Raw genomic sequence first — 27,180 nt, forward strand, 5'->3', positions numbered from 1 at the left:
ACGCCATCCTCAGTCGTTTTGCTACCCCGCCGATCAGGCTGCCGCTCCCCGCGAGGTCGACCGTGCCACGGGCGTCCGGACGAACCAGCGCTGGGGCAGGGTCTTCCGCGGAGGCGATGCCCTAGTCTTCGGACCCGCCGGTGAACGGACTCACCCCTTCCGTCTGCGTGCGAGGACGCCTTTCGGACTCGGTGGTCGGACTCAACCGGCGGAGGCGTCGCCCGAGAGAGTGGGGGATCGTCCTTCGCGGGACGGCTAGGGCGTTAACGGGAAGCAACGGTCGGTGTAGCCGGGAGTGCTGCAGCTCAGGCTCCCGAGGGTTGGCGGCCTCGCGGCGCGTTCCCGCTGTTCGGCGGCGTGCGGACTACTGCACGGACCGCGGATCGCTCTCTGGTGGATCCCCATTACGGCCGACTGCCCCCGTCACCGTTCTCTCGCCGAGACGGGTTTTGACGGTCATCGCCCGCGCCTCTGCCGGGGATCGTGTCGACTGGTGCAATACAAGAACACAGAGGAGGGAGGAGAGGCAGACCACCTTCGCTGAATTTCATGGACCCCTTTCCAAAGCGGGGCTTACCGAGAGGCTACTCTGTCTGGCTGCCCAATGGAAGGACACCGAGACGCTCATTGTACTTTCGACGGCAACTCACCAGGTGGCGCAAGAGCCTGAGGGGAGGAGGCGTACGCGTTCTTATCCAGGTGCGATGGCATGCGACGATGCCGATGGACTTGTACAATCATTACTACAAGGACGTTGACCTTGACGACCAACTGCGGTCCTCCTGTGTGTTTGAGCGCCCGTCCAAAAAGTGGCAGCGGCAACTATTCTGGTGCCTGCTGAAGACAATTTGAATATTGTCACACAGGTCTGCATGCTCTTGGTGAGGGGCATTGGCTGCCAGATAGAGTATAGAACTAACTTAAAGTCGTGTAGAAGTTGTACTGGCTCCTTAGATTGCTAAGTCAAAGTAGGCACTACACGCAACAACATATATTGCAAGTTGCAGCTCTGTAAATAAGATCAGGCATTGTGGAAAAAAACCCTAAAAGCGCCTAATTTGAAATAGATAGTTTTGATTTCAAACTGCAGGCCAACATCCTGAATTTCTAATGTTTATAGCACTCGACAGCCTCTCTGTGGATTTCTACATGTTTATATGCCCTATTCACACTGCAAAGTACAGAAAGAGGCCATAGGGTGTTAATGGATATTGTTCTTACTAGGGCAAGGAACCAGTCTCTTTAAAACCAGTGGTAGTGAAGCAGTTTTGTATGATATGAACTGTTGAAAATTGTACATACAATAAGGAACATTAAGTGAGTCATGTTTTTTTATTAATAGAAAGTAACATTTACAATCTCCATATAGCCCTTACAACAACAGTTAAATCTGAACTTTTGACTATTAGGTGACAGCATGAAGGCCCATGTAATAAATGACCATATTGTTCATCAAAACGACTGCAAAAATTCATTCACAATTGCTGAACTAAATGTCTGTATAGCAACGAAAACTTGACTACCAGTGATAGAGCAAATAAAAAAAATCTAAGAAAACTAGTAATACTCAAATTGATCAATCCAAATAAATTTATTGGTTCTCTGGTTACTGTATGAAACAAATGGAGTGTAAGATCAGCATGAAAAATACAACACTTTTAATAAACCCCCGTGATAGTCCCATAACATTATGCAGGAATAAGCTTACTGTTAAATGCTGGGGAAAAAACAAACCTTTGAGATGTTTGAGATAAGAGTTTCCGGATGAATGAAATTTAGAATAAAATTTTCAAAGGCAGGGCTTTTCAGGTGTTGAAAAGAGAATTTTGTGGTTGATCTGTACCTGACTGCATGGTCGGCACTGTCAAGCAACAATCCAATACAGATGCTGAACAGTTCATTCAATGTTTTAATAGTAAACATGGCAAATACAATGAAGAGTGCCAGTCCGAGAACCAAGAAATTACACTGGTACAAAAAAGCTTCTTTACATTCAAGGGAGTTAACTTGGCAGAAAATATCTCTTATGCCTTGCTCAGTCAGTTTTATCACAGAAACTTAACTCATACATTTAACAAGGCACTTTTCCTATCAAAAGGTCATGACAGGTAAGGATGAATTCTACGACAAGGATAAAGGTTTAAAGCAATATTAAGTAAAAAATCATGCACATGTAGAAAATGTTTACCTGTCAACGTACAGAAAATCAATTACATGTACAAAGGAACATAGCTGCAACATGCCCAAGGTTACTTAGTAAGATGAGAAATTGACGAGAGACCGTTCTCTGCCATGCTGCAACAAGCAGCCATAACATACCATCATGGATTTACAGTAACTGGCCGTGATGATAACCCAGGGGGCACAGGGATGTCAGATGTAGCTTTAAAGCCATTATGTTCCAATATGCTTTAAAGGAAGTATTGAAATTCATGTGTGCAATTAATCAATCTTCCATACCATCACACCTTCCATTTGACTCCTATAATACAATATGATATTATATTTACTCTAAGAAATGCAAAGTTGTGGAAATTACAAATACAAGAGTTGCTAGTTCTCCCAAGCATCAGTTTGCAATGTTCAAATATATGTCTCTGCAACATGTCAAATTGACATTACTACTACATGTATTTCTGTCCAATTCACACCTCCCACATCTGAACGTCTAGCTTAGATTCCTGGATAGTTCTAAACATTGAACTCAACAGCGATTCTGATATTTCTCCCTGTGAGCGGCAAGACAGGAGAGATAGCAGCATCCCTCCCACTTCATAAGAATCAGTTTCCTGCTGAGATCTCAAGGCTCACAGTGCAGATAATTCCATATCCTGTACATGTTGGCTTAAATCCCCTGCAAGTCAGAAAGAAAGAGGTTGAGAAGCATGAAACCTCATTTTCATCACCAGTCAGTTTAAATGAATAGGACAGTAAAATTGTAGGACAATAAAGAACCATGACATAGGTAGGTATGATAATAGCCCAAGTTGCCAATAACTGGTGTTTATTCTAGAATTTCTACGAATTTTCAATGATTTTTAGCACTACTTTACCCACACAAGGCCTGTGTACTGTGTTGTGCGACCTTAATTTGACACATCCATTCTGGACTCGCCCTTTTACCCTTCTGTCGTAAATACACAAATCGCCCGGTTTGCGGCAAGCTCACCAACCCCAAAGTCGAGGGTAATCAAGGTTAATCTTGTCATAAAATTGTCCGAGAAGCAGCAGAACTTGTGTTGACTTTCTACCCATAATTTCCATATTTAATCTCCTCTTTTCGTAAGGATTCACCGGTGGAAATCTACCGTTATATATTGGTACACGAAAACACGCCCCCCTCCCCCACACTGTCAGACGTAAAAGTTCCCGAGTCAATGTTGGCGATAGTCGACAAAATGACGGTCACTACCAACCGTAACTGGCCGATATTAAGTCCAAGTGTCCACAGCGACACTGACAACACGTGGCGTGCGTTAATATCGGCGTATTTCGCCAAAGACAAACACAACTTACCCGAAGCAAATGGCCGGCAACATCGTGGGAGACCACGAACTTGTCCGATGTATGCCCTACCCTACTTCCGGAGCGGAACGCGTCATTTCCGGAGTACAAACAGAAATGATATAGCAAACAGAAATGATATAGCAAACAGAAATCGTATGGTATTTTGGAATCGTATAGTACCAGATTTTAAAACAATACCAACTTTCAAAAATAATAGCACCACTTGTATATTCGATTTGAAAAACACATATTCCATTCTAAATTACATACCTATTCGATTTGAAAAACACATATTCCATTCTAAATTACATACCTATTCCATTTCAAAACACGTATACGATCTTTTTGACACTGTTTCTGCTTCGTAAGTTCCCCACGCACACCGGTATAGTGATGTTTGTATTGGGGTCAAAGTTCAAAGCATCATGGCGTCTCTCACTATGTTTTTGTGTCGCCCGGTCAGAAATCTTGTCCGCCCAGGGCTGTCTCTCCGAACCAACGTCACACAAGGTGGCTCCGCTGTGTTTACACAAGGTAGACGACACCAAAGCACGGCTCCGTCCGAAGAAGAGCTGCAAGTGAGCTACTTGGAGGGGGACAGCCAAGGTTTGTGTGCGTGTTGGAGTGGGGAGGGGGGCGGCGAGCCTACCCGTTTTGTTCTGTGATTTCTGTATCCTTAAAACAAATGTTAGTAGCGATAAGTAATCAAAGGGCACTAATATATCCAAATAGGTACGTTGTGCATTTGTTGTCTTTTGAGGAAGTTTTCTTACTTTTGAACTTCACAGTTGTTTGAAAGTTCCTCCGCTGTATGTTAGGAAGGTGATCTGGAATTACATCTCACATCCGTGCAGAGATAAAATTCTTACGTTATATTACTGTAAATATTGAAATGTTTGTAACGTTGGGTAACCTAAATTCGCGGGGTACTTAAATTCGGGATTTTTCGAAAACGGGGTATTTAGGGATATGTGCTAGATGCAACATAAGTAATACCGCTAGAAATGCAAACCTGCCAGACTTACGTATTCAGAACACTGTCTGAAAAGCTTCGATAAGCATGGATTATAAGGCGACGAGGTCAAAAACTCTCCGTCCCATATTGGAACAGTCTGAGGACTTCGTGGGAGAATTAAACAACATGGTTGTCGGCTGGTTTATAAGAAAAATGTCACATCCGCTTCCTGCTAAACACAATTATTTACAAGACAACTTATTACAATCTCTTTTGCTAACCTGCAACTGGATTCTAAGTGTGATCAATCATCAAAACTCCTCTCTGTTGCTACAACCTACGGCACGTGTATTTTCCCGCCGCCATATTGTTAACCAGAATCCTGTTGTCAAGCAGACGCCAAAGGTTTGTGAGGAACACTTTTTTGTCTAACTGCTGCGTGTGATAGTGGACTGAGGAAGATATTTTCCTCAAAGTTTGCTCCTAACACAACAAGGAACACATGGACATAGTAGTATTACCATTGCTACGGCATCCAGCTAACTTGCCATGAATAATGTAACGTTACACGTTGCCCGATGATGACGATGGGCCGACTTTGAGTGAAGTTCTACCGACTCAACACACGGGTTGTTCCCGAACTGGCCTGATGTGGGCGGTACGGCCGTTTTTTCGTGTATTTTTTTTACTTGGACACGTCTATATCCATAGCACTCTCCTCAAGCCAAGGATGGAACGAATAGCTGCTGTATAAAATGTGATTAGCGGTAAGATATTCAAGACGAATCTTCTCTCCCGAATTAATGTGCCCCCCTGTCCGACAGCACTGTAATTGTGCGTGCGGCGGACGGTAGTTTCAAGTTGAAATATTATGGTGTCAGCACGACTAGAGACAAAATCTACCATATATATGATTAGTGCAAAGATAGTACATGATACTGACAGAATAATAGAAAAAAAGGATGGTTTATTGTTCTGCTAGATTGATTTCAGTCAACCATTATCGGAAAAATCCCGAATTTAGGTTACCCAACGTTAGTGGTTTTATTATTGCCTTTTGTGCAGTGACTTCTCCACCTTGAATATGCGCCGGTAATGCACCTTTCCAATGTACTATCACTACTGTGCTCACAGAAATTAATATCATTTCAACTGTTTCAACACTGCGATAACTTCATTTCCCCTTCTACCATGAAATGAAGCCCCTGCAAAACAATATCAACTAGGTCCACTTTCCGGCAACTTTGAGAATGTTGGTAACAATTAATCTGGCAACTAAAACAAATGAGAAATTAGCTGTACATGTAACTTCTGTTAAGTCCTGTGAGAATGATATATATCATTATATATATATATATATATATATATATATATATAACGTCATATATCTTACCTGATCCCCAGGTGTTGTTGTCTTTGGTTTGAACCGACCTGAGGCAAAGAATGCCTTCAGTCGGAATCTGGCTGGTTTGGTGAGTACTTATTTTAAGTATTTTTTTCCATTGTCATTTATGAACAATTTAGTGAATATAGCGTTACAAGTAACTTTGTTCTGGGATTACTTAATTTTTGCATCCACTGGTCATACTATGAACATTTAGACACTGTTCCTCTTCCAACAATATTTTTTCATAACTATATCTAGTCGAGAATATTATTTGTGGGAGATGTTGCTTGTCAGTTTACTGTCACAATGAACAACATTGAAGGGAAAACATTGTATCAACTGCCCTATCTACCAGCTTAATGAAGCACTGCAGGCTGTGAAGTTTGACCAGAATGCCCGTGTGCTCATCATCAGGAGCCTTGCACCAGGAATCTTTTGTGCAGGTTGGCATGTCACTTTTTTTTCTTTCCTATACAAGTCATGTAGATTGAAAAAAATCTGTTCAAATGTTGAAATGAATGGTTTGAAGCCTGTTGATTACACAAACATTGACTGTCTGAATGTGGTTGTTGACAAGAGTTGGTTGTAGGATAGAGTTGGTTGGATGGACAAGTTTGACTGTATCAAGGATACTCAACAGCGAGAATGACATTAATTAGCACTTGATATGCAGGGAATAGGATGAAGTCTGCTGTGGCTACTATGTCAGATCACTTTCATTCACCAGGTGCTGACTTGAAGGAGAGAGCCAAGATGAAGCCGAGTGAGGTGGGGCCATTTGTGGCAGGGCTGAGGGCATCACTAAGGGAAATAGCTAACCTCCCGTTGCCTGTGATTGCTGCCATCGATGGAGTAGCCCTGGGAGGGGGGATGGAGATGGCACTGGGCTGTGACATGAGGGTAGCAGGTAAATGCTGATTTATTATTCTATCTTCGAGGAAGCCACCTTTTGAACTGTTGAAAAGGCCCTTGTCACAAGCCAAACTACATACTGTATGTCTGCTTGATCAGGAAAGGTGTATATTGACAATGACAGACAAATAGGTAATGATGTATGTTCTCTTTAAGTACTAGTATGTATTTGTTTATTTCTTAATGTGTTCTGAGAAAAACAGAAACATCTTAATGTTTCCACTATGCTCCTGAATGATGATAATGCACATCCAAACGCTTAGAAAAATGAACATCTTCTTGAGATATTTGAAATGCAACAAATAATGTACACGTACATGTATATATACATGTACCAAAAAGTTAAATGCAATGTTACTCAAATATGCTGCTGTACCAACCATAGCGGTGTCTGCCAAGATGGGTCTGACAGAGACCAAGCTGGCCATCATCCCTGGTGGAGGTGGGACCCAGAACCTCCCAAGGCTCATCGGGACAGCCAAAGCCAAGGAGCTCATCTTCACTGGCAGAGCCATTGATGGACAGGAGGCGTTCGACATCGGGCTGGTCAACCATGTGGTGCCGCAGAACAGCAACGGGGATGCTGCCTACCAGAGGTCTCTGCTACTGGCTCAGGAAATCGTGCCTCAGGTGAGAAATGTCACTCGCTGTTGTTCATTTACACAAGTTTCTCCCCATGACGTTTCAGCCAAGCTTTGGATGGGCAAACCTGGCATGAAATGTTTTCATTTTGTGGAATACATCTATTTATGGATGGTAAAAATGGTTGCATTTTTTGTCAATGGAATATCATTTACATTTGTTGTTGTTTGAATATTGTGAACGTTTTTTAAGTATTGTACATAAGAATGCATACCTATCTGCATTAGATGTGTTTTGTTGTGTACTTCAATTGCCATGACCTTCAGTTTCTTTCATTGTAACTTAATACAATGTGATACATTTACATCCCATATACAGTCAACTCACAATTGTTAAACGCTTTTGTACTGTTTGACTTTTGCAGGGCCCAGTAGCATTGAGGGTGGCAAAAATTGCCATTAACAGGGGTTCCCAGGTGGACCTGGACACAGGGATGGCCATAGAGGAGGCTTGCTATGCTCAGGTACGTGTGTGGTTACAGCATGGATCAGTGTAGTGGAGCTGTAGGGTACATAGAAATTTGCATAACAGGCAGTTCAAGACATAACATGCAAAAGTAATTAGCCAATCAGAAACCAGATGATTACGACTGCTTCCATTAGAACAAAAGAGGAAGAGGAGAATAATAGGATTTTAATACATAAGAATTTTCTTCCAAAACATATATTTTGGCCAATGGGTTAGTTCTAGCAAGTTCTAGTGGAACTACACATCACAGTTGTCAATTTTGAAATGGTGTAATGCACTGCAAAACATTGTGTCAATGTTTTGTTACTACGCTTGAATGTACAAGGCTTAGGAAGTAATGTGCTGAATTTTATTTGAGAAATTGGCTGACATGTCTCTCCTGTGCTTACTATAGGTCATACCTACAAAAGACAGAATGGAAGGTCTGATGGCATTCAAAGAGAAGAGGCCACCCCGCTACAAGGGAGAATGAGGAAGAACATCTATATGTCATGTCAGATGACAACACCTGTTCTTTATCTAACAGAAAATGTACTTTAATGACAGGGAAAGTATTCTGTCCATTATAGCTTAGTTTGATATTCATGCAGTCATAAGACAAACTGTAAGATGGTATTAAAGACTGTAATCGGAAATGTCAAGAAAAAGCATTTTCCATACTTAGCCACCCAAGAAGCTTAACATGACTCTTCCATTGTTGATGTTTTAAGCACCATTCTAAAATAAACTCTAATATTACAAATACAGTATTTGGGCATCAGTGAGCTATATTGTATATAGGCTGACAGATGGATATCAAGTTAACCCAGGGCCTGAAGAATCAAGAAGTCAATTGTGCACAACAAGGTCACAGTAAACAATAGAGTTTCCACTAGCTGTAAGAAGAGCTGTGTGTTGATTAGCTGTTTTTGTACTTAAAGATAAATGTGTGATTGAATGAACAATAGCAGAAATAAAACACATCATACCCTTGGGAAAGTATTATCAGAAGGGCACATAAGAGGATGGACAAAATCTAGTCACAAATCATACCTCAAAATTCCATGTCGGAACCATATATAACAAAATGCAAAGTCATGTGCCACTGCTTCCTGAATTCTGTACAACATTTCCTGCTTTTCATTACATTGAGATTTTCTGTGGGAATAGATGGATCCATTAATGCAACCCTTGGTGGAATTGTATTAAGAATAAAACCCTTTGCAAAGCAAATCTGTGTACATGTATTACATGTAATTGTTTTTTTTATCCATGCTAGTTTTTACAATCTACAATACTTTGTTTGATCTTAGGCTGTACTGGAGTTGATATTACAACAGCTTTTGAAGTACATGTAGTATTTCTTTATTTACAAGAAATTTGCAGACTTAAGTGTTCACATCACCTGTGAATTATCAGCCCTCTCTTGGACAGTTTGGAACCTGAGGTAAGCTGAAGCCATGAGGTATGAAGATCCTGATTTAACAATAGTGCTGAATGCTAGAAATGATCTTTGAACCACTATTGTTACCACTATGACTATTGCTATTGTCACAACTGTTGCCCAGCAGTATGGTCTATGTTTTGAGTTCTATATGTCCATAGATGTCATGTCTTCTGTGCTCCCATACTGGCATTTCACGCCTGACCTTGTGCAGGTAGTCAAGGTCAACCTCTGCAACACAGACGTCTGTTCCCTCATGACAGCAGGCCACCACACAGCCCCAGGGGTCAACAACCTATGTAGGTGAAACAACAGATTGGACTTAACATTGGGTATCCACACTATTGAAGGCAGGGTACATGCAGTCACAGGAAAACAGCACTCGCACAAGGAAATATTGAATCTACACAATCAATGTTGATAATTCCACCACCATGAAAACATTACACTTTTCTACTTTTTGGACAGTAAAGATTGTAAGCAGACATCACCATGGCATGTCCATAGGACCTCCTCTTCTCACTGTGAGCTCCAGTCTGGGCTGCAGCTACCACATAACACTGGTTCTCAATGGCTCGGGCCCTCAGTAGCACCTAGAGTGGAAGAATAAAGTCTAGTGCAGTACTCTACTAAAATATGCCTGACCTTTAGCATTTTTGAACCACATATATAACCAAATATCTAGATATTTAGTATATGTACTTAAATTTTTACACTCTAGAAATTTGCGATATGGTGTGCAATGAAGTTTGATATATGACTGTGAACAAGGCTATACGAGCCTACACATGAGTAACTTATATTCATTCCATAACAAAAGGAAGAGGTCTTATCTCTTCACCGAAATCATCAAAGTGTGGCCATGGCCGACTTCCCACATAACATATACAACTAACTGTACATATATAACTTTCTCTGACCTCCCAGTGTGCCATGCCTGTAGTCTGAGTGAAGGCTGATGGGAAGGTGAGGATGTCTGCCCCCATCTGAGCCAGCGAGATGCACAGCTCAGGGAAGCGTAGGTCGTAGCACTGGGAGATAACAGTTGTTAAGGTGGTTTGTATTCTCTTGTCTTCACTACTGTTTGGTAACCTTCGCCATTGGGTATTCATATTATTGAAGGCAAGACACAAACAGTCACAGTCACAGTTTACCTGACTATGGAAAGTACCAATAACTTGAAAAGACTTAAAGCTAAAGACAATTGGTTCAGCACTATAAAGAAAGCAATACATCTTATCATGATCTGGAGAAGAGACAAGGATACAATGGCCAGTCCCACTTTTCCTGCAGGGGTGGGAACGGGTGCCACTATCTCCCCACCAGGAATGGTCCAGTCTGTCTCCTTCAACCTCACCTGCCCAGGTATATCCACATGGAACAGGTGTGTCTTCCTGTAAGTGGCTACTATTGCACCTGTGGAACAAATACAACCATTGGGTGTGTGCACTACTGGAAGCACACCTTTAATTTCTGAATCAAACGATTCCATTTTATTTCATTGAATTGGAAATGGCTAAGAGTTAACTTTAAAAAATGTATTAAGTTTATGTCTACAAATTGAAGCCTATTGAAAAGTTAGAGCCCATTTTTTTCAGACCACATCAGTACCAGTCATCAATCTTTTGACCTTTTGTACTCTTATGAATGTTTCAATGCACCAAACTGGGTGTTTCCTACAACAAAAAGCAACCCAAAATCTACTGCATGGCTGTCACTGACCTTGATCATTCATCATAACATGGGTGTTGTAAACTCTGCTGCTATCTGATTCTGATCCCTGTAATGAAACCTGTGTTTAGTGTTTTGTCTCAGACACCGTTCAGCCATAAGTCAGGTACATAGTATTTCACTGGAATGAATATCATAATAGTGTATTTCTGTCTGATATTGTCCTATGTTACATTCACACAGAATATGGTACACTAATGATATGAAATATCTGAATGAAATATGTAAAACACTAATACCCTGGAAATTTACAAACATTTAGTTTAAGATTTAAAAAAAAAATGCCCAAGGAATTTCAGTAACTAATTTTAAGAGTAAGCACCTTTTCATGGAAGCCACCAAGGGAAAGCCACACATCATGCTTCTTGGCTAGTGCAGAAATCCTGGTCATCAGCTGTCCATCCAGAGTCTCTGCCATAGACAATGTCTGGGGAATACCTCCACCCAGGTAGTCAAAACCTTCTGGTAGGAACACTAACTGTGGAATGGTTGCAAAGGTATCAGAACAGCTGATAATGCTTATTGTGATGAAGATGCTTTTCTTTCAGCAATCTTAATACAGTGTATAACCAAGGACATTATATAATGTCCTTGGTATAACTTAGTAGGGGTGGTCAAGTGCATATGAAAGGTCACTGAAAGCTCCATACCTTTGCTCCTCGTGTTGTTGCCCTCTCTATCAACTCAGAGTACACCTCAAAGTTGTCCTCCTTGTCAGACCGTGATGTCATCTGACAAACTCCAATCAGGGTACGTCCTGACCTCCCACCACCTGCCGACATCTTCCCACCTGTGCCACAGTACCTCACACCTGGAAACACTTGCCACCATGTGCTGCTTTTAGCTCTTGTGTATAATAATGCCCTCGGCAAGACAGAAGTCATGTGCAACGTTAAGTTAACGTTACCTATTTATAGTAAGAAACTAATAATTTCTAACAGTTTGACCTCTGTCACTGATACCGTACCAGCATTTTCAGTATCACAGGTAACGTCACATGCATACCCAAGCGATTCCACTTCCGCATATGTCATTGGGTCAAAGGTTAATAACCGTACCTTCAGCAACCACGGGTTGTCTGTTTGGTAGGGGACTAATGTCATGTAGTAAGATTTCAAAGCCATGAATAGAAAAAAGTGAAATGTTCAAACTACACGATAAGTCCTATACAATGTCGTTGATTAGCCGTAGCGAATCATGTTACACTCATATGGTGCTGTTAAGTTTTTATCCGCCAGAGGACGTTGTTGATCAGTTCGGCTCTGTTACCGGATACCTAGCCAAAAGGCCCGGGAGCGAGACTATCGCCCCCATTTTCATTGGCGGCCCTTCAACCGTGAACAGCGGCAGCGGTTCGATCAGTTAGCGGTCCTCACACTGCAGCACAATCAGCTGGCGCTCAGCCCTCTTCGTGTTCACGATGTGTAGAGGACAGGTCATGTAAGCAGCCGGTTTCCCTCTGTATGTTAGAGACCGGGCTGTAGAATTTCCTGGCCGCGCTGTCCCTTACCGAAGATCCGGAGGAGACGCAGCGGAGGAAGATTTTCCCTTGGCCGGGGCCGCGGAACCTTGGTCGGCCGGGCCGCATTCCTTCACTCTCTGAAGACCAGTGGGAAGGAGTGTCCGCTGCGTGAGTTCGCTGGCAGGCTTCGTTGTTATCCCTGACTGGATTTCTAGGTAAGGGCGATGTTTCTAATTATTTTTCTCACGTTTGTGTAACGATGACCGTTAGAAAGTGGAAGTGTTGTGGGTTTTCACACGTCCTGTTTGGTTTGATGAAGAGAGAGGTGCAGTTCACGGTGTGCCAACATGTCAAGGCACGGGGCGTGATCCCCCTCTGAACAAGGCTTTCATTGTCCCCTACATATTATTTCCGAAACTGAGACGACTGGGGCAGATACATGCCAGCTTTTGCTGTAGTTTATAATGGCAATCTGCTGGGTAAAATTGGAAACACGTCATGTGGATCGAGGGAAGCCCCAATGTTTGTTGGCGAGCGGCTTCTCGATGACAAACCGGGTTATTTGACACCCCGTGGTGTTTGGACTGTTCAACCCCAAACAAAATACCTCTGAACTGATTTTCGAAATCTGGGCTGACTTTTTATATTCTAACGTTACAACTGTAGTAGACTTGTTTTGGAACTTCCTATCCTCGGAAACTATCGACGGAAGATAAGGATGCCAACTCCTGATCCCGAGGGGCTTCCCCGCAGACACGAGGTCACCACAGGTCACGCCGTGGGGTCCCAGCACGTCTTGCACATGGAAAACAAATTCTTCAACATCAAAAACATCAAACTTTATTTTCTCAGTCCGGTCAGATGTTTACAATGCTATCCCTCTTGCACACATATGGTACTCCGTTTTCAACAGCTTGTTTTCTAGTGGAAGAAATGAATCCTTAAAAGTAGCCATTGTCTTACAAATACAGCCCAAGGGTTTGCCACTCTATTGATACTTTTGTAATTGTAATTGATAAACAGAGTGTGTAGATCCCTTCACTATAGAAAAGGAAAGAATAAAAACGATACAGACAATTGGTTTTTATCTGTTGGCTCCTAGTTGGGTCTCTGAATGCCAATTGAGAAATGAATATGTGAATGAATGAGTATGTGTTCCTCTGGCCAGTCTGGGTATTGTAAATTCATTTATTTTTTCGGAGGTTCAATTCCTTGGTAGGATTAAAGAAAAAAGTTTCTTTGTGATGTTTGAAACAAAACTAGCCCATAACACATATTCACGGTGTCATAGTTTTGAGAGGCACTGCAAAAATAAGACCTCTGCGAATATTGCAATGCAAGATTCTCAGTATTTCAGGTTCCCAATACTTTGGTAAAGCTGGAGTGTTAATGTGGAGAAGAACATCACATAGGAAAGCAATTTGTCATATGTTGCTTTTTGGTTAAAAAACACAAAATCAAATTAGCTGCTCCTTGCCCATCTGTAGTCATCACACCTAGGGGAATACTGAAAGCAGTGAAAGGCTGTAGCAGAATATAATTGCCACGTTTGCAAGCAGGAAATCAAGCTTTTTATGGGAATTTTATTGGAGGCTGGACACCTAAAGGTGCTTTCCGGCTGCTAATGCTGGTAACTCACCTAGGCTTGGATTAACTGGACCATAATTATCACAGGAAGGCTTCCACATAATCATGCAGATTATCACAGCCAGATGGCTGTCCAGTGTTTGGAAGGTTACTGTAAATGTGATTATATATTGGAAAAGTAACTAGGTTAGGTTTTGAGGTCAGAGGAATATAGGACATTAGTTTGATCTGATCTACTGGCCAATGTAACTTCCTGACCTCAAAAAAGTTAACCTTAGGGCTATGAAGTGATTAAAATTATCTATATGTTCTATATTTATGATATTTTCTTGATTATGATTTAGTTTGTGACATAATGAAAGCACCCTTACATATAATCTCCAAGTAGATGTTGGGGGAGGCTAAGTCACTTTGTTTTCCTAGCTGCCCTTTTCTGGAAAACACTGTTGGTCACAGAAAAGGGCAGCTTGGAAAAATGTAATGATTTAGCCTCCCCCCATATCTACTTGGAGTTGGAGATTTTCAGCCATGATGGGAAAGGGAAAACTACTTTCTCCAAAAAGAAGCATATGATTTATTAGAGTTTGTTATTATGGTAGATCTAGATGTGGTTTGCATCAACTTCTACAAAATGTTTTCTGGCATTCTCAAGTAGCAGTTTATGGATGGAGATATTTGTGGTAAAAATATCACAGAACAAAGGCAGCGTTGTTGTTGTAAGGAAGATTGGCAGACAGACCTTACAGGGAGGGGGAGCCCCTGGGGCATAGGCTATAAATCAAATCAGGAAGAACCGCCCAAATTCCAGAAATTTGCAGGATACAACTTGAGGCATTTGTGTGTCCTCGGGAGGAATATTGTTGGGAAATAAAGCAGCTGGTGAGGTAGATCTAGTTCAGCAGACAAATTTCCACCTTCCCTCTGGCTAAAAGTCTCCTTGGCCAATGCTGATTAGCTAAGTCATGTGGAAAGGAGAGATGTAATCAATGCATAAGATTAGTTACTGGATTATTAGAAGTACATTTATATCAAGAGGATTACTGGAAGAGTTCTGCTGCTATATTAGCCTCTACCATGTACCAGGCTCCTTGGATTGCTGGAAAAATAGTAGAAATTGGCCAAATAGAGTGGATACTGGTAGTATCATGCTCAGGGGAGTCAGCTGGCCAATAGGGACCAATAGGCGAAGCCGCCGTGGCACTTTTTAAAACGATTTTAGTTTTTGTTGGAGAGGTACATATATTTGACAGTCGAGGGCCATAACACCAGAGACCCTTGACATGTATGAAGGGACAGTGGCTAGCCTCCTGCATTTGTAACTACAGTAGAGGCATCTTCCATCTTGTACCAGAGAGCTTGAAGAAATTCCAGAAATGTTTATCTTTACTCCAAATATTTTGGAAGCAATTTGGGAAGTTGATTCAGAACATGTGCAGGAACACTGGTAAAAGCTGTCATCAGTCAATTATACTTGGTATTGAAGCAGTATCAAATGTGATAGAAACTCAGCCAACTGGTTTTAGGGTGGAAAACCATCAATCAGAGAAGTGTTGCTGCTGTTGTAAGTATAAACATGTGTAGGTCTGGCCAAGAAAAATAATCAGTTGACGGGGATGGTGGTATGGCAAGGATCCTTCTTTTACATGTTTATTGATAGGTGGAAAACTTTGTGAAATGTACCTATAATATTGTGACATTTGACTGTAAGTTAAGGTTGTATGAATAAACAAGTGAGTCTTGTGTTGAAATGCATGTAGTACCGATAGGTCAAGAAATTTATAATTTACACCTTATTTATGGAAGCTTTGTCTTCAAAGTTTCCATTTATATCAAGATTAGTGTTACATAGATCTATATGTATTCAGGTTATCTGTATATGTCATAATATGGTGCCATCTTCTCTAGCTTGCATATTTTCCTGCATCATGTCTCAATTATTCCTGTAGAAGGATGTCCTATTGGTGTAACAGCACAGTCCGTCCTCCCTGCTCTACTCTCCAAGTAGAGGTTCGACTCAGGCTGGTTTTTGACTTGTTGGGCTTAGCCTTTCTATTTTGTCCCGTTTTCTTTATGCTGGCCAGCCAAAGTTTGGTCTTTTGATAAGGATTACATAGAAAGCAATCGTCCTAGACTAAGTTATTAGAGAATAGTGTGCCAACTTACACCAAGAGCAACTATTAATTTCACACTCCAGAAAATGGTGTATTTTTGGACAAAACAAAACAATTGTTGATTTGTAGATTACTTAATTTACTTGGTGATGATGAACCATTTATAATTATTGACTCTTGTAAATATGTGGTTGTGAATTGAGAACATTTTCAATGAAGATCTCACTGGACCAGCAAGTCCTTGGACCAGCAAAGTCACATCAAACAAATAAGCAATTGATTTATTTTGTCCATCCCACATGCGCATGACCAAGTCATCAGCATTCATGTTTAGTGTTGACCTTTATCCCTTTAGCCCACCTAAACTCCCAAAGAAGTCCAATCTATGGAAGCAAGGTCAGAGGTTAGTGTAAGCAGGTCCTGCCTTATAGCTGACGATTCCATTGGAATTTATACCCCCTACCATATTACATATTCTAGCCAGCAGCCATCTACACTGTAAGCCTGAAAGAGTATTGACTATTTTGGCTTTCGTTTTATCGGGAAAATTGGTGGCGGTTTTGCACGGGAGAGTGGTAATTTTGGCATACCTCGTTTATTTCGTATGCAGTCTTGAATTCTGAGGTAATATGGAGCGTCCTGTGCATAGATAGTTCACTGGCAGGAGTTTGTTAAGTTGAAGTGGTTGAATGGGCCAAAGTAATACCAAGGAGGTTAAAAATAAGGACCTCCTAGCTTTCAATTCACATGCAAATTGTTCCAACCCTTCCAGAGTTGAAAATCCTTAATAGATTACTTGTTTATATGATAATGTCCATGGAATTGATGACCTGGACCTGTTTAGTTCCAAAGTTGATTTGCTAGACATGCCATATGATGTTTTCGTTGAATAAAAATTTCAAACTACAAGCTGTTGGTCCACAATATAGATTTTTAAAAGTTACTAGAATTTGTAGAAAGATATAAAGTGTATGTGACATGTACATGTGGTCCATAATACTGTTACTTTATGTCTTGAGGTAAAGGTGCCATAAGTTTGTAGAAAGACCCATGCCCTTTCTCATGTTACATTGCAGCATGTTGGAATTTGCACTACAGACATTATTATTCACTTACATGTCATTGTGACATTTACAAAAGTTGTCAGATTGGTGTGGCTGTGTGCCCCCTCCCCACAGGCACTGTTGGATCCTAGACCTGGTACATCACTTCAATTGTCAGCTGTATGCATGGAATGAAATGTGCACCATATTGATTTTTTTGTCCGTTCACTGTAATCAAACCTTTAGACTCGTTAGAGTGAAATTAGCACCTTTTTCAAATTTAGGACTGTCTAAAAGACCCTTTCCATGCAAGGAGTTTGTGTCATTGCCATTTGGAACATAGCAGTAGGTCATAACATAACATTCCATAAAATAAGCCGGTTTACGTTTATATATATGAGGACCACCTCAACCTATGCAACGTGAGTACATAGGACAGAGGCACCTGGCGAGCGGCCATCAAGCTTCCCCATCCATGTGCAAGCACGTCAAACCCCCAGATGATGGGGAAAAGAAGACGTTAAACCGGATAGTGAATGAGGGAAACAGTTCCAAAGTATCAATCAATTACATGGACGTGCATGCATATCCAATTCTTGTTTTGTTTAAAACCTTTCTTTAAACTTGACTCTTGCGCAAATGTCTAACCATCACCAAGATCTACATCAGCAACTCCACTATTTACACAATGACAGAATACAATGGATAACTCACTAACATTTTGGTAATTATCTGCAAAGGTTACTGGTATGTCACGCTTGTCATGGTGGCAAATCTGAAATGCTCTTCCTCTGTTCTATTAACACTGAAGATCTCAACGTGTACACAAAACATGATATGTATACAAACATATTATGACCTCTGATGCTATCAATGTAGTCTGTATAACGCAAACTCCAGCTGTCCGGGGGTTTCTCTCCCCTACCCGCGGATGGATAGCCGTTACAGGCGGCGGGCGGACACGGGGCTTGGCTGAAACCAGGCTACTATCAATGGAGGAAAGGAAACTTTTTATTTACTGTTGTTGGTCAGGAAGGCCCGCTAGGTGTAATGGTCTGGTAGACAAGTACTGTGAGCTTTGTTTAAGTTTTGAAACAAACAAACGATATTTAACAACCCGGTCAAGCATTAATAATACAGCTGACTACAGATGTGGCCTTAAATGGACATAAAGGAAACGTTTGTCAATATCTTCCATAAATTTTCACCTGGCTGTCCTTCAACTAAAACTGCCAGCAGAGTTATCTTACATTCAGGAGGAACCCATAGAATTCATAACATCCTTTGACAACAAACATTTGGCAGCGCCCAGTGAAATACAGCCCATTCTATAAGCAAGGCCCATGAAGTACAAATTTACTACTTTACCTTGTGGCACTGTGACAACACACCCCTGTCAATTTCAAGGAAATGTCAAGTAGAGCAGAAACAATGCCTCCTCCTGAAGCATTACCATGACAGTTTCACAAATCAAAGCACCTTGTGCCTGTATGCTATACCCTCTCAGCAATCTTAGAGAGAGGATTGTATGAGAAGCACCATTATCAAGGTGCTTTTTAAGGGGGCATTTTTATTGCCAACATTTGTATGGATGCCAAAAATGATATATAAATGCATTTTTATGATCCGTGCCTGGGATCTTGTTTCCATTTAACTCTCCAAGATAGCCTTTGGAATCAAGATGTTAGATATTTATGTCTTCTTCTTTCTTGTTCCCACAGAGGGTTGAATCAGATAAAAATGAAGGCTGAGTTCGTTGCCACAACTATGGGAGCCTTCACCTTGAACTTGTGGCTTAATGGCAGAGCCTATAATCTACCCAGGGACTGCCCTAGTACATTTTGTATTGGAAAACCAAGTAAGCGTTATACACATGTGGGGTCAATTCAAATGACCTCTCTGTCTTCCTGAAATTGAAAGCCAAAATAATTTGGTCCTCTTGAGAATAAAGACCATACAGGATGTATAGCTGACATTTTCTGTCATGTTTGCCTTTTTGTGGTAATGGGTTAAACTAACTGTTGGTAAAACTCTAAAATGAAGAATTCAATGTGAAAAGTTTTTAACCAAACCCTCAGTAACTGTGAACATAGCAAAAGAGATAACCTTTCCTGTACAATGCAGATGTCAGTATAAATCCATGGGGGAAGGTGTGTTGCAAATATCAGAAAACGAAAATCATTGGATGCCATTTCTTTGCATTAGCTTTGTCTGAAACAGAAAACATTTACAGTATAGACAATACATTACTCCACAGGGATGTCGCTGGTTGCATATCTCAAAGGAACCCTCCATCTAGTGTTAGTGTGTTTCAAAGTTGCTAGAGACAGATGCAACTATTATGATATGTGATATGTTTTTTTAAATTTTTTCATTCAGAAAGTACTGGTTTGAGAAAAGTACAGGTAATACAGTTTATAAGTGATGCTAATATAGGAACCATTTAGGTGAAAAATCTTGTCAGCCCACTTTGTTATGAGAAGTTTCATCTTTTGAGTTGAGTAGCCAGAGTACCATTATTATAAAACCTGTGGTGCCCTTGGTAGTTGTTCAATGTGGAATTCATGATCTAGCGGAGCTGGATGGTGTTATGATTTTGATGAATTGGAATAAAGGTAGACTATTGTGTTGTAGCTTACTTACAAAATTGGGTATATTGTATCAAATGCTTGTTGTCAAGGCAACCCCCATAGCTATGTACTGTTTACCCCTCGAGATGAAGTGGATTTCAAATAGTTTTCTCTGTTCCTAGTAACAAAATTGACAGAACAATGATTCAAAATACCAGATGTGTTTTGGGCTTCTTCTTCTATTGTATTGTAGGACAAAATGTATAGGAGAAGGTTTTTGATACTAATTTAGTATGAGAATCAATGAGAATCAATATTAACCGGATAGTGAGTGAGTGAGTGTGAACAACGTAGACCCGATGCACACCCGATACACACTGAGAAAATTTGTGTACGTTCAGAAAATTTTCCCAGTGTGTTTCGGGTCAAATGTGGTCAAAATTATATCATGTACATTTCCAAAGCATACTAAGACCCCTCACTGGTAACCTCGAAAGTGGATGTGTCCTTCACTTTGGAATATGTATACTTGAAGTCTTGCATGCAATCCCAGGCACTATTAGTTTGACCTTGGGTTGGTTTCTGCACATAACAGCTGTCTATAAATTCCAACAAGTTTCTCTGTTGGCCTTTGTCTGTTTTCACATTGTCAGTTCAGACTGGATGTCATGGCTGCAGCCTGCTATGTTGTTGTACCGTTAGTTAATTACCACCCCAGAGTCCGACTGACAAATGACTGGGGATACCCAATGTCAAATCGAAATCCATAACTTTTCCTTTCTCATTTAGTTCAAGCCATTAGTGAACGGAAGGGAGGGTGGCGTGATACTTCGTCACAGCAACTTGATGGTATGTTGTTACTCCAGGGAACAGGACAGTGGAAAATATTGAGAGTGACAATCCAGATAACCAGAATTAAGTAGTGTCTTGTAAAACTACAGTCATGGGTTATGTAACCAAGTAGTTTCCTCTATGGACTAGGTCTTGTCGTCAAGAGAGACATAACTTATAATAAGTCATATTATGTAATTGCATATCTGATGTAGAAATATATCTCAAAGTGAACAGAATATTATATTCATCCTGTTCTGCATACCATAAGATTTGAAATGACAGAGCTCAGTGTCCGTGATTTATTAGAAATGTGGTTATAATATTACTTATACCTGGGATCTGGTGAGCAATCCCGACAGTACATCATTTCGACAGTTCCTGTCAGAGCAGCTTTCATGATGGAATGGCGTAACATTCTTTGACTAGTACTGTAGTAATAGATCAGATGTAGCAGATCCTAGATGTTTGATGAAAAGTCTTTGCTAAGAATAAGCTATGAAAGACTATGTTGTTAGATTTGTCAGCTCCTAGTACTGTATTTGGTTGAATTTGTAACAAAATTTATATTTCTAATAGTTGATCACATTTGTCAATCAAGAGTTACACTTCTGTCTTGTTTCAGAGCTCCAGTTCTTTCAAATGTAACATCAAGTGATAATTTCTCTGTTCTGAATTTTACTTTCATGTTATAAGGTCAGTGCATGTATTAGAAATCCATCAGTTAGAAAGGTCAAGAAAGAACAGCAACATGACAGACAGCAGCTACTGTGGGCCATCTGTGTGTAGAAGAAGGTACCAGTTGGCTGTTTGCTCACATCCAGTCCACTGCTAGGCAAACAGACCTGGGTACACAGATTAGCCCTCTCTCTCTATTTACAGCTGCTTATTGCAGGCCAGACTTGCCCTTTATGGGTACTGTATATTATCATTGGAATTATAGGGAGATCAAGTTATCTAGTGGTAGTTTACCCCAAATCCTGATGATTTATCATCAACGTCAACTGTATGTGATTTATATGATCAAAGTTACAATGCTTGGTGCCTGCTAATTTCCAGTCGGCTTCAAATGCAATTTGCATGAAATTCATCAGAGTAGAACTGCTTTCTCTCTGTTACCCTTTAAATTCAGATTCCCATTCATAATTGTTCCATATTTAAAGTATCTATCGTTAACCACTGAGGAAGTATAGAATTTTTGTATTGATTATGCAAATCATTTGTCCTTACTTGCATAATGGTATCTGTAAATATTCCACCAGCCATAAATTACATATGTTACTTAAGGGTTCGCTCACTCTGTGGTTTTATTCGGTGGTTATAGCACATGGCCAGGCGTTATGACACCATATACACCGAGGAAGAGGCGGGTCATTAAAGTTATTATCATATAGCCTATCCAAAGCCATATAAGACAATTCCTGTATGACGCATATACTCTTATACTATCAAAAATGCATTTCAGAATTTACATTTGACCTACATGTATTTGAACAGAAGATGATAGATTTCATTTTGAAAACCAACATTTCCACGGATAATATTTAATAACATTGCAATATTGGCATGTCAAATTTTTTTCAAATCTATTATCTGGTATCATCAGTCCTCCCTGCTGGGTGTCCTTCTGATAATGCTGTGGGCGGCTTTACTTACAGTTCCGCCCGTTTAGATTTGACTTGTATTGAAATGGTTTATTCTATTTTGTCATATGCTTACAAAAGATTTGATTTATTCTATTAAGATAGTAAGCATTTTTGGGAACAAATAAACATTATACGATTGTTAACAAAAAGATAACCTCCCCCTCTACATAATGGGAGGAATGATGATCACGGGTGTGTTATGGCGATTAACACATGGGCAGTGGAGGCTTCTGATTGGTCGACGCCATCTGTTTATGTAGGCTTCTGATTGGTCGACGCCATCTGGCCATGTGATAATTACATGTTTCACAGTCCTATTGATTGCATTGAAGCTATTAATATTATCTTAACTTGTGAAGCCAAGGCATGATGTGATAGGAGATTTTTCCACTTCTTTTCTTACAAAATGCATTATGACATGTGTGTATGTATTGTCTGTTCTGTAGAAGTGAAGGCTGTTTATACACACAGCACCTTCAATATGAAATGTAGGGGTCACATGAAGCCTAGGTTACACATAGCCGAACATGGCCTTCCGACTCTCCCCCGACCATGGTTGGAGTGATTCGGGAGTGATTCGGGAGCTAGCTCGGTTGGCGTTCGGCCGAGTCGGCTGGCATTCGGCTGAGTCGGCTGGTGTTCGGCTGCGCCAGCCGAATGTTTTGAAAATTTCAAAACATTCGGCTCTGGACGGAGGGTCTGAAATGGGTCGGCTGGTGTTCGGCGCGGTCGGCTAGTGCTCGGCTGGTATTCGGGATTGAGTCAGTAGTAAAATTAGAACGTTAACCACGCCAGAAACACTACTGACTTACTCCCAACTAGTTTCCAACCTTCCCATAACTCACCCCAAGGCCGTATAGACAAAACTCTGCTAACTAATTCTCAACCAAGTGACTACTATCGGAACGTGGGCGAATCACCCCCGACCTTCACACGACCAAAAACAAAGAAGAACACTAAAAGCAGTATTAAAGCTAGCCATGATCCGAATTCGATCTCTCGGTGATGTTAACAACATAATAGAATGGATTATTTTAATTAAAACCGAAAATGACCCCTCTTTTGAAAGTCGCTGAATATGTCCATTTAGATTCGTGAGAGGGTCTGCAATCGGTCAGGGTTTAGTCAGGAGAGATTCGGCAGTCTGCGGCTAGAGGTCGGGATGGTTGGGAGTAAGCTAGAAAGCATTCGGGGCCCATTCGGGAGTAATTCGTGTACTGGTTAGGAGATGATCGGCGCATCTTCGGCACATGTTCGGCGCCAAAAATAGGCGTGGCCCAAAAACTGGTCAGAATGCTCCCGAACTACCGCCGACCTGAGTCGGCTAGCGTTCGGGAGCCATGTTCGGCTATGTGTAACCTAGGCTTGAGTGAAAGAACTTGGTAATGGCATAGTAATGATTTAGGCTTCCTCCCTGAAAACCAGTTTACTTCAGAAATACCCTGCAGATAAAGGGATGAAATGAATGTTATTTGATATCATCAGAATATATGCTGGTAAGATAGGTGTGTTCCTGCATGTGCAAACAATTTCCGATTTCTTTTTGTAAAGAGTAATTCTGCCCTAAGGGCAAACCTTTTCTGGCGGACCATTATATTTGAGAAAACCCACAATTTACCTGTCAAAAAGGGAGATTTGGTGTCATTGTGTGCGATGTCCCCGGGTTTTACCAGTAAGCAGGACTGTAGAAGACAGTGCATACATATTATGAATACGTTGAATATGATATGGTAGTATGTATATATGAGATGTGAATATGGAGGTATGAATGAACATTATAAAGAAATCTACCAATTGAAAGTCAAATGGAACAAACCCCAAATGGAACACTGGTATGTATACAGGAATACATATCCTTCCTCAGTTGGGCTACCGTGTCTGACGTACCTTTCCTAACGAGTAATAAGATAAATAGACTTGGATGACTGCTACATTTTTTCCTTTGACTCACATACCACAAGAAGAGTGGGTAGCCTCCCAACAGGAACAACCTTGTGCAGTTGTGTCATGTATGTGAATAACTGGCTGTTCAATATCCGGACAGACGTTCATGCCCTGGGGAAAGGACAGTGAGAAGGGAAAAACACTGGATGGAAATGATTAAATCAGTAACACCTCTGTGGCCTTATTACCAGCAGGTAAGGTTTATCAAGTTCTCTGTTGTCCACACATATTTCATGGGACATACTCCCATGGTAATCAGGTTCTTTGGGCCCTACTTGTTATTTAAGCTGATTACTTGCTGCAGGTGCTGTAACAACAAAACGTAAGTTTGGCTCCAAAGTCCGAAAGGTTTCTGGCTCTGGCTCTGGCTTTACCCTGGACAGTGGTGTAGTTTCTTTACTCAGAATTGTAGTTGGTTCAACTAATCTGTAACTAATCTGTAATATGCCAGCCCATTTACAATGATTGCTACTGACAAGCATAGAAATCAAACTCCTGTCTGCTACCCCTCCTGACAAAACAAAACAACACCTGAGGAAAGGCGATAGGTACTAGTGGTTTTAAGAAAACGATTGCTGTCTGGGTTAGTGAAATGCTTGTCTTGATTTACATAATGGACTTAACGAACGCACAGGTTATTTGATAGTTGTTCAGGAAGCTGATTGTCACTTTTGAAGTCAGATGTGAATTTGAATAGCGATTATCTGAGAGCAGTTCAGGAAGTTGACTGTCCTTATCAAGGAAGTGGGAAGGCAGGGGAAATTTAACCATCCCAGTATTAGGGCCAATGAGATCTTAGGCTTTATAATCGGTTGGTGACATTGAAGGTTAATGCTTATGTCATGAATGTGTGGGTTGGGGTAACATTTGGAAAGTCTGTTCAGAACTTGGCAAGGCTTCAAGGCAGTCATGCACAGAAAATGTTATCTGTTCCTTTGGTATCCAGGTCCACTGGATGCAATGGTGATGTAGGAAGTCTTGTCTGAATACTTTCAAATTGATGTTGGATCTATGCTTTAATAAGGAACATTTTGTAGTTGTTATGACACTAGAGGGCAGAGTTCAAGGACTTTCGAGTTTTATCAGGTGAGATATCAACTGAGTAAACAGTGGTGATTTAGAAGAGAAAAATTAACTTGGAGTTTAGGAATGTCATATCTTACAATTACTTGTAAGATTTTCTAGCAGGAGAGATTGCACATCTGACCTTTTATTCACTGTCTTAGAGAATAGTTAGATATGTTGTCACCAAAGCACTAGTGAGTCATTCCAGTCGGTGGCCATGACCAAATTCTTAGAAAGGATAGAATCTGTTTTACCCCTCTCAGGACAGATCCTTGGGCAAGACATGTCCGTTGTTGGCTCCTGGTAAGGCAACAGTATCACATGTAGGTTAGGTAAAGCATGTTGCATTTACACTAGAAGGGCACCAAAATTACTTGCAAATTTTCACAGACTGCTCAAATTTTAAAAGGGTTTGCAAAGGTAGGGGACATGTGGATGTCCAAAAAAAATTAAAATCAATGTTTTAATCATTCATCCTTCTGGGGAAAACAGCAACAGTATAATAGCCCCCTATTTCAGTTCATTCTATTCTTCGAAGTTCACTGGTCAAAGGAAGAAGTAAAGGTCGCATCATTTGTTATGAGGTGGAAGTGACCAATGTTTTGATGATTTTTGCGTAGGCACAGAGGAGTTCATGTTAATCGTAAGCTGTCTACTGTCTGACTTATGATAGTACTGGTACAAACATACATACAGGCTTTTTTTTCAGCCTAAATAAGATGTTATTGATTAAGTCAAAACAAGAGGTTACTGTAGTAGTGTACCCTTATTCCATACCTTGTATTCATTTATCAGTTGTATAACATGGAGTCAAAGCTGCCCTGGTTATGGCTTGCCCTGGTGACAAGCACAGAAAAACCTTATAACAACTGTTACCAGTATACACTTTCAACTGTACAAGACTACAATACTGCACAACCTCTAGATATCTTTCTCAGTTGTCAGTTAAAAATTTGCCCCGTTTATTACGGCACATTTCATTTCCATTTTCTTTGACACTGCGTTGAATTTCTTATATTCGTTGTCACAAAGGTCTAGGTCATTAGCAGGTATCCAAAGCACATATTTCCAAAGAAGGAACCTCAGATCCTGAACCCCCTCCAGGTTTCCCACGCCCCCTGCTGGGTACTTCCCACATACTAATTACACTGACAATGGAAGCCATTATGTGTTGCAATTATCAAAGATTATGTGATTTCCCTTTCTCCCACCTGTGAGTTATTGTCTGTGGTAATTCAGGTGTATCTTTCAAGTATGTTGTTTATCATCACCTTCTTTTTTCTTCAGTGTTTTTGCTGAGGTTAGACATACATGTACTACCGGACAGGTATAGCTGTTTCTTGAAAGTGTGCTACTTGGAAAGGTCGTATGATTTTACAGAAACAATTTTGTTATGTTTGAATGCAACTAGAAATATGTTGGAACAGAAAATGATGAATAGAAATTTTACACTGTTGTGGCTGCTCTATCCTTTGGACCTAAATCATGTTCCCATGTACTGTAGCCTGAGATACATTAGATTTGGAGGTTAGCAAAAGGCATTATAACTATGCAGTGAAAACCACCTGGTGGCCTCTGGTGAGATTTGACAGTGGTGACAGATATGGGAGAAATTTTTGGCTGGAACATAACTTTACTTGATGTAAATCTGCCCAGTACAGTTTGCCTTGAGCAAGAAAATGCATATTCACCAAGACCTTTACATCGACACAGGAATATATCAAACCTTTCAGAAAAGATACAACAGCCTGCTGCACCAAGCCCACTGCAATTATCAATGTTTTAATGATGTTTTGCTCCCAAGGCCATCAGAATTGTGATAATGCCATGACAACATCAGTACTTATTTTGAAAGGTGAGGTAGTCACAAAGCAGTTGTTATCTGTTTCCACGGCT

At 40.8% G+C, this 27,180-nt stretch overlaps 3 protein-coding genes and 1 long non-coding RNA gene across 12 annotated transcripts in view; 2 read left to right on the forward strand and 2 right to left on the reverse strand.

Moving 5' to 3' along the window:
* LOC136435328 (methylglutaconyl-CoA hydratase, mitochondrial-like) overlaps positions 1–9,083 on the forward strand; it is a 25,696-nt gene extending 16,613 nt beyond the window's left edge. The window contains exons 1-7 of one of the 2 annotated variants that reach the window (XM_066428733.1): positions 3,902–4,113; positions 5,867–5,934; positions 6,205–6,292; positions 6,577–6,756; positions 7,147–7,391; positions 7,768–7,866; positions 8,266–9,083. In XM_066428733.1, coding sequence (XP_066284830.1) covers positions 3,933–4,113; positions 5,867–5,934; positions 6,205–6,292; positions 6,577–6,756; positions 7,147–7,391; positions 7,768–7,866; positions 8,266–8,343 — 939 coding nt within the window. In that variant the 5' untranslated portion in view covers positions 3,902–3,932 and the 3' untranslated portion in view covers positions 8,344–9,083. Of the gene's footprint in view, positions 1–3,901; positions 4,114–5,866; positions 5,935–6,204; positions 6,293–6,576; positions 6,757–7,146; positions 7,392–7,767; positions 7,867–8,265 lie in introns of those variants that run through there. The other variant, XM_066428734.1, reaches the window with a different exon arrangement.
* On the reverse strand, positions 1,314–3,875 carry LOC136435330 (uncharacterized). The gene is made up of 2 exons (XR_010755826.1): positions 3,517–3,875; positions 1,314–2,854 (listed from the first exon to the last, which is right to left on the reverse strand). It is a non-coding gene; the product is annotated as an uncharacterized lncRNA (long non-coding RNA).
* LOC136435327 (deaminated glutathione amidase-like) lies at positions 8,207–12,185 on the reverse strand. Of its 2 annotated transcripts, none has more exons than XM_066428732.1 (7): positions 11,993–12,185; positions 11,348–11,503; positions 11,017–11,074; positions 10,562–10,710; positions 10,215–10,325; positions 9,786–9,887; positions 8,207–9,589 (listed from the first exon to the last, which is right to left on the reverse strand). In XM_066428732.1, exons 1-7 carry the CDS (start codon positions 12,050–12,052, stop codon positions 9,428–9,430), a joined length of 798 nt encoding a protein of 265 aa, XP_066284829.1. In that variant the 5' UTR covers positions 12,053–12,185; the 3' UTR covers positions 8,207–9,427. The 2 variants fall into 2 exon arrangements, with proteins under 2 accessions (XP_066284829.1, XP_066284827.1); XM_066428730.1 differs by having other exon boundaries at positions 11,676–12,185.
* A 188-nt stretch (positions 12,186–12,373) lies between these two features.
* Positions 12,374–27,180, forward strand: part of LOC136435325 (plexin-A2-like) — a 147,921-nt gene continuing 133,114 nt past the window's right edge. For 6 of the 7 annotated variants that reach the window (XM_066428717.1, XM_066428725.1, XM_066428724.1 and 3 more), the window contains exon 1: positions 12,374–12,702. The gene's annotated coding sequence lies outside the window, so the exon portion shown is untranslated. Of the gene's footprint in view, positions 12,703–24,287; positions 24,414–27,180 lie in introns of those variants that run through there. The other variant, XM_066428722.1, reaches the window with a different exon arrangement.

This window comes from Branchiostoma lanceolatum, chromosome 5 (assembly GCF_035083965.1).
Source record: "Branchiostoma lanceolatum isolate klBraLanc5 chromosome 5, klBraLanc5.hap2, whole genome shotgun sequence".
In the NCBI taxonomy this organism is placed as follows: Eukaryota; Metazoa; Chordata; class Leptocardii; order Amphioxiformes; family Branchiostomatidae; genus Branchiostoma; species Branchiostoma lanceolatum.

What these genes read in the sequence shown, in the direction of transcription:
- LOC136435327 (XM_066428730.1), bottom strand. Translation starts at nt 11,909, where the DNA reads ATGACTTCTGTCTTGCCGAGGGCATTATTATACACAAGAGCTAAAAGC. An exon ending in CAGGCATGGCACACTGGGAG is followed by an intron (nt 9,888 to 10,214) that starts GTCAGAGAAAGT and finishes CTTCCACTCTAG; the next exon opens with GTGCTACTGAGGGCCCGAGC. An exon ending in GGTCCTATGGACATGCCATG is followed by an intron (nt 9,590 to 9,785) that starts GTGATGTCTGCT and finishes TCACCTACATAG; the next exon opens with GTTGTTGACCCCTGGGGCTG.